General features: G+C 43.4%; 2 protein-coding genes and 1 pseudogene across 2 annotated transcripts in view; 2 read left to right on the forward strand and 1 right to left on the reverse strand.

Annotated features, from left to right (window-relative positions):
• Nucleotides 1-10,009, forward strand: part of Bpifc (BPI fold containing family C) — a 31,739-nt gene extending 21,730 nt beyond the window's left edge. The window contains exons 12-15 of the mRNA XM_013024813.1: nt 2,327-2,369; nt 5,489-5,552; nt 6,902-6,978; nt 9,887-10,009. Of these exons, the coding sequence (XP_012880267.1) occupies nt 2,327-2,369; nt 5,489-5,552; nt 6,902-6,978; nt 9,887-10,009 (307 nt within the window). The remainder of the gene's footprint in view (nt 1-2,326; nt 2,370-5,488; nt 5,553-6,901; nt 6,979-9,886) is intronic.
• LOC105991971 lies at nt 7,973-9,840 on the reverse strand (annotated as a pseudogene).
• Nucleotides 10,010-12,373: 2,364 nt separating the features above from the next.
• Rtcb (RNA 2',3'-cyclic phosphate and 5'-OH ligase) overlaps nt 12,374-12,534 on the forward strand; it is an 18,059-nt gene continuing 17,898 nt past the window's right edge. Inside the window, exon 1 of the mRNA XM_013024939.1 lies at nt 12,374-12,479. Within this exon, the coding sequence (XP_012880393.1) occupies nt 12,387-12,479 (93 nt within the window). The 5' untranslated portion in view covers nt 12,374-12,386. The remainder of the gene's footprint in view (nt 12,480-12,534) is intronic.

Below are 12,534 nucleotides of genomic sequence, written 5' to 3' on the forward strand. Positions count from 1 at the left end.
TCCTCAGATCTCTGCCTCCTGAGTTGCTAGGATTACAAGTGTGAGCTACCAGCACCCAGCTGCATGTCTACAATTTAAGCACTCAAAAGGCTGATGATGGTAGTAAGTTCAAGGCCAGCCTAGACTACATAGCAAGACTTTATTTTAAAGAGAAACAGAGAGAGAGAGAGAGAGAAACAGAGAGAGAGAGAGAGAGAAATGAAGTGAAATAAAATAAAAGGAGATAGAGAAAGAAAGAAGAATCCTTAATGGCCAAATGACCCCACACTTGCTCCAGAACGTACAATACCTAACTGAGTCCTGGGAATTTCTATTATTATGACTGGATCTCCACCCTCACAGGGAAAGACATAGACAAAAGTCTGTGGGGTACTAAATGTGTCTGGGCTGGGCACTTTGTCAGAATAGTGACACTGCCGCGACTGGGACACTTGAGCAGCTTGACTCTTGTCCTATGTTGTGTCATTTACTGTGTTTCAGGGTTTGCAGTTTTGTTCTGATTTTCCATCCAGGCAATAAATCTCTCAAATGTGTTAAATAGGCTGTGTATACATACATGTGGTGGCGGTGGTGGTCAGAGGTGGAACCTAGGGTCTCACACAAGCCAACACTCACTCTATCACTGAGCTTACACCTCCAAGTCCAAGAATGACTATTAAATGTCTGCAAAGTACGACTACTTAAGTTTTCTTCTTCCCCAGCCATTCTATGGTTCCACAGAAAGAATGGATTCTTCCTTCGTACAGGGCTTTAAGCAGCAGTGGAGTTAACCTGGTTGAAGAGGAAGGCAGAGGACCAGTCAGGCGCCACCTGGTGGTCAGAGTTGAGCTTGGCAGATTTTCAGAACAGGAGCAAAGAGACCTCTGCTCTTTTCATCTGTTTCTCTTCACTCTGTGAGGAGAGTCCCATAGGACACCAACCTGCAAGTGTGCCACCCTGTCAGAACTGGGTAATGAACGACAACGGACCAGGAGGAAAAAGTATGCTGGAGGAAAGCCCAGGCAAGCTCACTCATAGCAGCCAGTCATGAGGTGTCCAGGCATGGCCTGGGCTTGAAGTGAAGGAAGAGAGGGGAAACTCACAAGTATTCCGCCATTCTGTAGGCTGGATGTCTGAGCGAGGTTTGCCCACTCTTGAGAGACAGTGTGGCCAGAAGAAGGGACTCCACATTTCCTCAGAACTTTCTGCGATGACCCACCGGGATCAGGTTGACTGATATCATGGATCTGCACCAGACTTGACTGGTTTTATTATCGATTGGTTTTGTGATTACCAGTGTGAAGCTATATTGACAGATACTAAGAAAATGTACCTCTTCTGTTAAAACCTGTTCTTCAAATATACTCATGAAGGGCTGGAGGCATGACCCGAATGAGTGTAAATCTCCGTACCCCCAGAAAAAGTGACATGCCTAACACAGCCCTTGGAGGCCTGTCCCCTGGACTGAGCATAGAGTTTATAGACAAGTAGGCCAGGATTGTAATAAAGGATTGGGGAAGCTGTAAAGTTGGATTCAGAGGCAGAACCCTGGAAACCAGTTCCTATCCTTGTTTTAGACATTCCAGTTTACTATTAAGAAGTCTCATAGATAGACAGAAGCATGTGGAGAAGCCACTTAGAGACAAAGCCAAGCTTTCTGCTAGTCCTGTTCTGGTTCCTGTGTGTGTGTGTGTGTGTGTGTGTGTGTGTGTGTGCACTCTAGTCATAGGGTTTGATCTCTGGGCCTGGGTGCTGTCCTTGAGCTTTTTTGCTCAAGTGTAGCCCTCTACTACTTTTAGCCACAGTGCCATGTCCAGCTTTTGGGTAGTTAATTGGAAATAAGAGTTTCACGGGGCTGGGAAAGGTGGCTCAGTGGTAGAGCACTTGCCTTGCATGCATGAGGCCCTGGGTTCAATTCCTCAGCACCACATAAGCAAAAAGAAAAAAAGCCGGAAGTGGCGCTATGGCTCAAGTGGTAGAGTGATAGCCTTGAGCTGAATTGCTGAGGGACAGCGCCCAGGCCCAGAGTTCAGGCCCCATGACTGGACCCCAAAAAAAAACAAAACAAAAACAAAAAAAAAGAGTTTCACAGACTTTCCTGCCCTAATCTTCAAACCAAGATCCTCAGAATTTAGCCTCCTGAGTAGCTTAGAAGTGTGAACCACCAGCACCTGGCCAGTTCTGAATCTTAAGTAGCAAAGTCCAGGAATGAAGATGTAATAGACTTGATGACTTCCAAGTTTGTATGTTTTTATAATAGCGAGTTTTTGAATGAAGAAATCCCTCTTTTTCATTTTGAACTGATTTTAAATCTACCCCCTCTTAAACTTTTCCTATTTCTTTTTAGATTCCGCCTCTCTTTGCCAGAGTCCAATCGCAGTGATATTAAGGTAGGAATCAGGAGTTCTGGGGTCCCCTGGCTTGGCCTGAATGAGAACTGGCCTTCATGGCAGCGTGGGCACATCAGTTCTATCTCTGGTTCCTTGATTTCTCCCTGGCTCTAGGTTTTCACATTGAAATTCTTCCTGTAGCTACTCATCTATGGAGTCCATAAACTCTCAAGTGTCTTTTATTTATACAATAAGGCTTTTAAAAAAGAACTCAAAAGACACTAGGACATTATGTGGCACTGGAAAAATAGGCATTCTTAACCAAATAATCATTTGATTATTCTAGATCCAATAATCATCTAGAGTTCAACTTAAGAGACACACTCTCAAAGGGTTGTCCTTCAAATGCTTCCTGGCCATCTTCTGAAATTAGATCTATATGGATACTTTTATGGAGTGTGTGGAGGGGGACTAGCCTGTCAAGCTGTTACTTGGGAGTGAGAACCCCCAAGACTTTTCCAGAAGCAACAGTCAAATCACTATTTGTTGTTTTTTTTATTTAATTTTATTGTCAAGGCACTGTTATTTTTTTCACATGTGATCCTATCAGAGAGAAGCTTAATGTGTAGATTTTAGCGCCAGGGTCGTAAATGGAACTGGGTCTAGTTCACGCTCAGCTATGTAAATGTCTGAGGGGGTGGTTGGTTTTGTTTGAACTCAGGGCCTGGGTGTTGTCCCTGAGCTTTTGTACTCAAGGCTAGTGCTCTACCATTTGAGCCACAGCTCTACTTCTACAGCTTCTATTTTCCTCAGACTTTCCAGCTAATCCTCAGATCTCAGCTTCCTGAATAGCGAGGATTACAGGTGCGAGCTACTGGCGCCCAGCTGTAAATATTAGTTTTGAGTGTTATTCATTCAGTGATGGGCACTTATTGATCCTGGTCCTGTTCTAGAAAGAAAATACCTGTGCTTATGGCACATATAGTCTGGGGCACTGGTTCTCAACGAGGGTTCTCTCAGGGACCTCTGGCAACATCTGAAGATATCACTACCTGGGGTGGGAAGAGGGATAGTACAAGATCAGGGGTGCTGTCAACACATCCTACGGTACACAAGTGGCCCCCCTCCCCCACAAAAAATTATCTAAGCCAAAATGTCAATAGTGCCACAATTTGGAAACCTGTCCTAGAATGTGTGAGTATGCACAGATGAGTATCAGAATACAAAAGTATAATGAATATACTGAAAAACACCATAGAGAAAAACCAGTGTGCGCAGGCACGGAGCTAGAGATTAGAATTTCTGGGTTGTTGGAAGGATTCATAAAATGATGCAGAGACAGAATTGACTTAGCATCTTAATTGCTTTCCTAACTGTAATATTATTTCAGTGAATCGTATAATAACACACTTGTCTCATATGTAAACTCTGGGTCCAAACATTAGGAGTGAGTCCTACTTCCTGGCTGTTAGGTTTGAGGCAAGTCATTTAATACTCACAGAGACGTTCGTGGGAGATAGTAGGTACTGAATGAATCATGCAATGCTCAGCCAGACCTGGGAATAGCAGGATTACATGCAGGGAAGAAATTAGCCAAGAACTCAGAGTTTAGCAAGAAGGAACTAGGTAGTTGTTTGCTTGCTTGTTTATTTACTTTTAGAGGAGAGCCCTGATTTTTAGTTTGGGAAGATTAAGAGTCAGGAGCAATACTGTCCATAAGCTGGAAACTAAGTTGTATCTTTCATACTGTACACGGAGGTCTCAAGTATCAATACTGATGCCAGGCATGGTGGTGCATGCCTGTAACCCCAGTAAACTGCTTAGTATCAGCCACACAATATGCTAACACAGCATGGGGGGAGATGGAAATGGTTTATAACTGGAATTTTACGTAATATTACTTTGTCTAATTTTAAAAACCATCTTATGAGAAGATGATGATGATGATGACTCTATTCATTTATATCTTGCTACTGTTATCTTCATTTTACAGTTGAGGAAACTGAAGCACAGAGAAGTTAAATAACTTTTCCAACACCACATACTAAGTGGTAAAAACAAGATGTACCTAGACAGTCTGACTTCAAAGCCATACTTCCTAAACTGCAAAGAAGTTCATGTTGCTAAGCATAAAGGATGACCAGAAAGTATTCACTGAGGGCTAGAGGCATAGTTTAAGGGGTAGAGCATCTGCTTAGCAAGCACAAAACCTTGAGTTCGAATCCCAGTGTCACCAAAAACATTTTTTTAAGTTAGTAGGGGCTAGGAATGTGGCTCAGTGGTAGAGTACTTGCCTAGCATGCATGAAGCCCCAGGTATGATTCCTCAGTACCACATACACAGAAAATGCCAGAAGTGGTGCTGTGGCTCAAGTGGTAAAATGCTAGCCTTAAGCTGAAGAGTTCAGTTCAGGGACAGTGCCCAGGCCCAAAGTTCAAGCCCTAGGACTGACCAAAAAAAAAAAAAAGTTAATAGTCACTGAATACTGAACATTGGCTTGCTTAGGCTATCCAACTACCATTGTTTATTGAAGATAAATTGGGGTCAAGAACTGGCGACTCACACCTGTAATCCTAGCTACTCAGGAGGCTGAGATCTCAGGATCATGGTTCGAAGCTGGGGCAGGGAAGTCTGTGAGAATCTTTATCTCCAATTAACCAGCAAAATGTGGGAGGTGGAGCTGTGGCTCAACTGGCAGGGTGCCAGCCTTAAGCAAAAAAGCTCAGGGAGAACATGAAGCCCTGAGTTCAAGCTCCAGAACTGAACCAAAACTTTGAAAATAAATAAAATGATCTGCCAACGCAGTTCACTTAAGAATGTAATGTAATGCAAAGGAACTCCTGGGGTTGAGGGGCCCAGTAAATAAGGGAAGGCTGTGAATGGGCAAATCCATCAATGCTCTGTTGTCTTGCCTGGCAGATAGCTAAGCTACTCCATTTATAGCCACCATGTCACCATGTGGTCCCTGTGCTCTTGCTGCCAGTCACCTAAATACAGTACAAAGCAAAGTTAAAGTGCCCGTGGGCAAGGGGGAAATGGCAAATTTGGTTTCCTGAACTCTTCTGGGGAAACTCCAGTTCCTGCTTTCTCCATCCAGGTAAGTTCATGCCACATCAGGTAGGCATGCTGCTTTCAGATTGCCTTGATTCAACAACTGAACCCTTCCTCTTTCTTTTCAGGTCTTGAGGTTCGAGAATATTCTGTCCTCCATCCTTCACTTTGGAGTCCTCCCGCTGGCCAACAGTAAGGGATCCTTAGGGAACCATAGGACTCCCCACGTTAGCTAGACATGGGAATTGTTTGAGATGCCCCCACTCCACGTATCCACATAAGTCTCTTCCTAGAGTGTTCTTCTGCAATCAGGCCAGAGCCAGAAATGTACAGTGTGTCCTGTCAATGATAGGTTTGCAAACTTAGTGATTCTGGATAGAAGTGTTGTGAGCAATGCTGTTTGTGAAGTTGGTTAAAACAACTCATGATGACTGCTTTAGGAGATGCAGATATTTTCCTTCAACAGAGGAGTCTCAAAGTCACCCAGACATGAGATGCCTCCTCCCAGCAAGGACCTTGCTAGCTTGTATGCAAGGACAATGGTCCATACCTCAGTTTACTGAATGATAACCCTCAGTCTCTCCCTGTATCATAGTTATTCTCAAACTACAGCATCTGGCTGAGTGCCTGTATTCTGTCTACTCAAGAGGCAGAGATCTGAGGATTACAGTTTAAAGCCAGTCCAGGCAAGAAAGCCTTTGAGACTCTTATCTCCAATAAACTACCCAAAAAGGCCAGAAGTGGAGCTGTAGCTCCAGTGGTAGAGTGCTAGCCTTGAGCAAAAGAAGCTCAGAAACAGTACCCAAGCTCTGAGTTCAAGTGCCAGGACTGGTAAAAGACAAAAACAAAATAAAACACACTTTTTTAAATTATTATTTCATGTTTTATTTTATGTATAAAATAAGTAATATAATCAGATTCCTAAAGAGAGCATATTAGTATCAATTTTTAACAAAATCTTCAGGTTAGGTATCCAAAACAGACAACACAAATTCATTTAGTTCTGTTCTCACAACTTTAAAATTAGCCAGATGAAATCTACACAAAGTTGCATAGGCTAGGAGCTGGTGGCTCACACCTGTAATCCTCTCTACTCAGGAGGTTTAGATATGAGGATTGCCAGCTGGAGCAGTCAAGTCTGAGACACTCTTATTTCCATTTCACCAGCAAAAAGGCCAGGATTGGAGGCATGGCTCAAGTACAGCATCAGTCCTGAGTGGAAAAAGCCAAGCAAGCCTGAACTCAAACCCAGTACCAGCACACACATATTCTTCAGAACAGACACCAAAATGTTAGCAAACAGCAAAATGGACAGGAGTTTTCTGATATCCAAATGCATATAATTGCAAATACTCTTTTACTAAATGCAGACGAATTAATAACTTGTTTAGAAAAAATTCTCTGACATTTTCATGTCAGAGAATGCAAATAGAACCAAGAGGAATAAAAAGGATAAATGACTGAAAAGATGTTTTCTTTTCTAGAGTCTCTAAATATTTGTGCACATGCCCAATTTTCTTACGTCTTTTTCTATATTTTAGCAAGACTACAGCAAGGTTTTCCTCTTCCCAACCCTTACAATATCTCGTTCATCAATTCAGATATTGAAGTTCTCGAGGTAAGATTTTTAAGTTTCCTTATAACTGGCTCATTTCTTTTTGTAAGACTTTTTCTTTGTCTTTCTTTTTTTGTCAGTCATGGGCCTGAACTCTGGGCCTGGGTGCTGTCCCTCAGTTCTTCAGCTCAAGGCTAGTGTTCAACCACTTGAGCCACAAGGCCACTTCTGGCTTTTTCTGTTTGTGTGGTGCTGAGGAATCGAACCCAGGGCCTCATGCATGCAAGGCAAGCACTCTACCACTGAGCCACCTTCCCAGTCCTTTCTTTCCCCAGCCCAGGGAATTTTATAAACAAATTATGTATAGCTCTCAAAGATTACATTTAACAATGAAAAGAGGAAAAGTCAGGCCAAGTCTAATTTCATTTAGCAGCCAAATTGTTCCTTTCCACTGTACAAGAAAATAATCTTTTTTTTAAAGAAAATCTAGATTTATTTGTTAAGCTATTACAAAAACAAAACAATTATCATGGAAGGACTCTGAGGACTTCATCACAGTTCTTTTGATCTGTTATAGAACCTAAGAGAGTGGAAATTCAAGGCTATAACTTAAGAGACAGAGAAGATGGTAAAGCAGGGCAGAAGCTACCCACTGCATCAGTGGTGGGATTCAGTTGGGGTTTTCCAGAGTTGCCAGCAAAGCCTGAATTCATTCATCTGGGCTCGAAATTATAAAGACTAGTGTCCATGTGGAACACAACAGAGGCTAGTTCCTCTGTGATCTTGGCTTTGTCTCTTAAGGGAAAAGGTTTCCTTACATCCCAAAGGCTTTTCAGCTTCAGACTCTCTCTTGCAAACCCCACCCTAGTCAACCCACACCCCAAGCTCCTGTGTGTTTCTCTGACCTGCTAGTGGTCAGAGAAGTGCATCAAAGGCAGGAAGGAGTGGCCTACTTAGACAACACCAAACACAGAAGGACAAGCGATAAACTACAAACACCCCCTTGGTTAAGTTAACTCACCTTTGTTAATAAAGGTCATAGTTTCTTCTGCTGGTGACAACCTGCTGCCTCACTATAGTTGTCTTAAGAAAGAACTGGTTCAAGTGAGTTTTGAAGGAAAAAAAGCCTTTCATCAGCCCCATTCCACAGTGGAAGAGGCACCAACTTTCTTCCTACAGTCCCAAGCAGAATCTTAAAGCAAATTAAAGCCCTTTCAGTGATCAACATCTGCATCCTCAAATTGTCCAGCAACTGTTGGTATAGTATCCACCTCCATGCCATCTTCATAGTCTCTTATTGAATCTTCTGTCTGGACTCCAGCCATGTTATACTGACTACTCAGACTGAGAGAGCTTTCCTTCTAATCTCTCCAATGTGGCTTGCCCTTCTGCTGTTAAATGGGATCATCCTTCTTCATAGTTACAAAACGTAGGGATATCCCCCTGTACTTGTTCATGTGCTTCCACATCATATTCTTCTCCATTATAATCATCTGAATCCTCAGCATCTGGATGCAGGGCCTGACGTTCACACATTGCAGTGAACATTGCCTCCAATGCTGATTTATCACTAGGCACAAATCTAAATTCAGCAATAGGTTCCACATCATCATCACTGTTATCTTCTTCATCAGAAAGAGGTTCTCTTGATTCTTCTTCAAATTTGGCATTCACCATAACATACAAATGTTCTCAAGGATAGGCATTTAGATCCCTGGAGACTGCATGTAAGCTAATGGTGGGGTATTCCAGTGAGAATCCTAATCCAGAAACATCTAACCAAAACAGGTGGCTCTCAGAGATATAGGGGTACCGGTGCCGAGCCCCTTCTCGTTCAGCACAGCCTCGGTGTCCGGCTATTGCCGCCAGAGCTCCTCCACCGGCTCTGGTGGCGAGAAACTTTTTCAAGAAAATAATCTTTAATGTGCTTTATTTGTTCCACAAGACAAGCCCATAAGGGTGGAATTTTGAATCCCATTTTATAGATGAGGGAAATAAGACACTGAGGGGTGAAGTGGCTTAAGTAACTGACAAAGCAACCAGCTGGGATCAGGCTGGCTCTGTTTGTTGAGTTCTCTGTCAGGGGCCTTTCCCCCACAAAAAACTGACTCTCTGGGCTGGGAAGGTAGCTCAGCGGTAGAGTGCATCCCTTGCAAGCATGAGGCCCTGGGTTCAATTCCTCAGCACCACATAAGCAGAAAAAGCTGGAAGTGGCGCTGTGGCTCCAGTGGTAGAGCGCTAGCCTTGAGCTGAAGAGCTGAGGGACAGCGCCCAGACCCAGAGTTCAGGCCTCATGACCAGCAAAAAAAAAAAAAAATCTGACTCTCCTCTAGAATCAGGGATCCACTGAAAACTGTATCCTAGCTAATCATTGTTAACACACTTAATAATGCCTTTCCCTTCTTCTCTTTCGGCATTGTTTTGTCTGAGGAGATATAAATAAGTTTCAAAAAGCATTTCTCATCAAGCCCTGGTGGCTCTCATCTGTAATCCTAGATACTCAAGAGGCTGAGATTTGAAATCCCAGTTTGAAGCTAGCCTGAGCAGGAAATTCTATGAGACTTGTATCCCCAATTAACCAGCAAAAAACTGGATGTGAAGTTTTGTCTCAAGTGGTCGAGAGCCCACCTTGATTGAAAAAGTTAAGGGACAGTAGCCAGGCCCTAAGTTCAAGCTCTAGTACTAGCACAAAGAAAAAAACCATCTTCCATCTATATGAAACGCCTTACTTCCTCTCATACCCCTGCCTCTTTGTACTTGGGCCCCCAATGACTAAATCACACCTGGTGATATAATTCAAAATGGTCTCTTCCTACAGCTAGGCTCTCACAAGCAGGGGAGGGGGGTGTTGGGGAAAGCTTGCTGCTTTAGGGTTTGATGAAGAAGAACCCCCCCCTCCCTCAGTCCTCAGGCAAACCCAGACATGCTCCTCATTGAATGTTATCTCTCCTCATCATTGAATCTTTTGCAGGATTTCCTTTTGATTTCCACCGACCTGAGACATGAAACATTCTCAAAGCAACAGCCAAGTTTCCATAACTGGGGAGGTCTGAACCTCATAAATGGACCCTGGAGGGAGACGCCAACCCCTTGATTGCCTGCTCACAAATAAACAGATTGTGGAGAGAGAGGGAGAGGCTCAGGCCCTGGATTGCCAGTTTTTAATCCATCTCAGGGAGTAAATAAATGGTCCTTCATCCCACAGCAGTGACTATGGGAAGAAGACTGTGCACACTGGAATCTTTAAGCCCTAGTGAATTGCTTAGGCAAGAAGCTTTCTTTCAATGATTGTAAGAGGCCTAGAGTGAGGCAGACCACGGGGTTAAAGGGCTGAATAGGGGAATAGGTAGAAAATGGAGTGAATGTGAAGGGGAGAGGGGAGGGCAGGGAGTATGCATATCTTGAATGCCTGTGTTTTTCAGATTCTGGGATACAAGGAAGGTGTGTATTTCTGACCAGGGGAGTAAGAAACTTTTTAAGTCTCTCTTTGTGTGGGTCATTTTCTGTAGTGAGAGCTCTTCAACTCTCTAAGGGGATTTCCCCTGCCTGTGTATTGGATTGTATGTTTTATATTCACTGTTACTGTCCCACGTTTCATTAAAATTGTTTTCTATCAATGGCAGTCATTTTTTCCAGAGATTTCCTGTCCTGAATTGATCTTAACAAAATAGGATAAAGAAAAGAGAATTTTACCTCTTTAACCTTTATGAACAGGAAGGTGGTACTGATATCAAGGATTGATCTAAAAGGGAAATTCCCGGCCTTAGAGGCGTGGCTCAAGTGGTAAAGTGCCAGCCAAGAAAGCTTGAGGCCCTGAGTTTAAACCCTGCTACTGGCAAATATAAACAAACAAACAAAATTAATTAAAAGAGAATCCCAGGACTCTTCAATCTTTCCTGCAGTGCTGGGGGTTATGACTCAGGGGATACAGCATCTGAGCACCAAACTCTGGATTCAATCCCCCTAATACCATGAGAGAGACAGAGCAGAGTGTGCTTTCCTGCAGCCACACTGTATCATTTGTTTAGGTTTTAGGATATGTTTCCCAGTGGATTCAATGAATTAGCAATGCAGGGTTCTAAACCTAGGCCATTTGTAGTTGAGAATCATATTGATATCAATTAATATTAAACAATGGTGTGAAAGTGGGGCAGAGTAGGAAAACTTGTGTTGATGTATAGGGAATGAAGAGAAATCATCCCCTGAGCTCTTCTATTTCCAGGCTAGTGGAATTTACAGTGTGCTTACCCTGGGCCAAACCTTAGGCTAGTTACTCCTCCGCAGTCACTGTATTTCACCTCCACAGCTCTGTGAAGAATGAGCCCATTTCACAGATGACACAGAGGTTATGAGGGACTCATTATACAGAACTAGTAAATGGGGCTGGCATAGACTGAATCCAAGCATTTCTGATTGGTAGGTAACTGAAACAAGCATAAAGTATGCATTAGAATCATCTTTGTAGTTCACTTCTGGCCATAATAGGTGCCCCCCTCCAAGTATTTCTAGGAATAAATAATATTATTGTGTTTTATTATTCTTTGGGACATTTTTCTAACAGAAGAGTCACTTGATATATATTTACTGAATCATTCTGAAACATTTCATGTGTGGTAATGATTTTAAAAAATATTTTTCAGCTGCAAGTATATAGTTTTCCCTTCACTGCTGGGAATGTAAACTCCAAATTGTGTATTCTCTAGAGTGGTTGGACTTGACCCAGATTCCAGGTGTTTTCTTGAGCTGATCAAAAACATTTCCAAAAAGAAAACTAATAGATGGTTAAAAACAAAACAAAACAAAACAAAAAAAAACACCCTACTGAAGCATTGGGGGCACACCTGTAATCCAACACTGGAGAGATGGAGGCAGGAAGGTGGAAAGTTTGAGATTAGACTGAGCTTCACAGTGAGACTCTGTCTTGGAAATAATAAAATTCCTGCGTGGCACCTGGCAATGTGTAATCCTAGCTACCCAAGTGCTTGAGATCTGAGGATCAAGGTTCAAGTCCAGCCCAGGCAGGAAAGTCTTTAAGACTCTTAGCTCTAACTGACTACTAAAAAGTTGGAGGTGGAGCTGTGGCTCAAATGGTAAAGCACTAGTCTTGAGAGGAGAAGGAGAAAAAAAGGCTTAGGGACAGAGCCCAGATTCTGAATTGATGCCCCAGGGCCATCACTAAATGGTAAATAATAATAAGCTCCACACCGTCGTACAAAACAACACGACGTGACTACAGGATTTAGCCTAGCAGAAATAAACGAACGAAGAGCCAGGGAAAGCGAACGCTAGAGGACAGTCTAACCAGAGAAAAGCGATCGTCTGACGCGGGGCCTCTTGAGCCTCGGCGGTCGCCGTAGCGCGTCCTGCCAGGGTGCGCGCTGCGCCTGCGTCTGAGGGCTCCACGCGTCCGAGCCGGCTGCAGCTTTCTCCTCGTAGCGTCCCAGCGGTTCCCGCCACGCTTATCGCCAGCCATGAGTCGCAGCTACAACGATGAGCTGCAGTTCCTGGACAAGATTAATAAAAACTGCTGGAGGATCAAGAAGGGCTTCGTGCCCAACATGCAGGTGAGGATGGGGGAAGCGGACGACTGGCGGAGGGGCCTCGCGGCGCGGGGCGGGG

The sequence above is a fragment of the Dipodomys ordii genome, unplaced genomic scaffold (genome assembly GCF_000151885.1).
Source record: "Dipodomys ordii isolate 6190 unplaced genomic scaffold, Dord_2.0 Scaffold79, whole genome shotgun sequence".
NCBI classification, from domain to species: Eukaryota; Metazoa; Chordata; class Mammalia; order Rodentia; family Heteromyidae; genus Dipodomys; species Dipodomys ordii.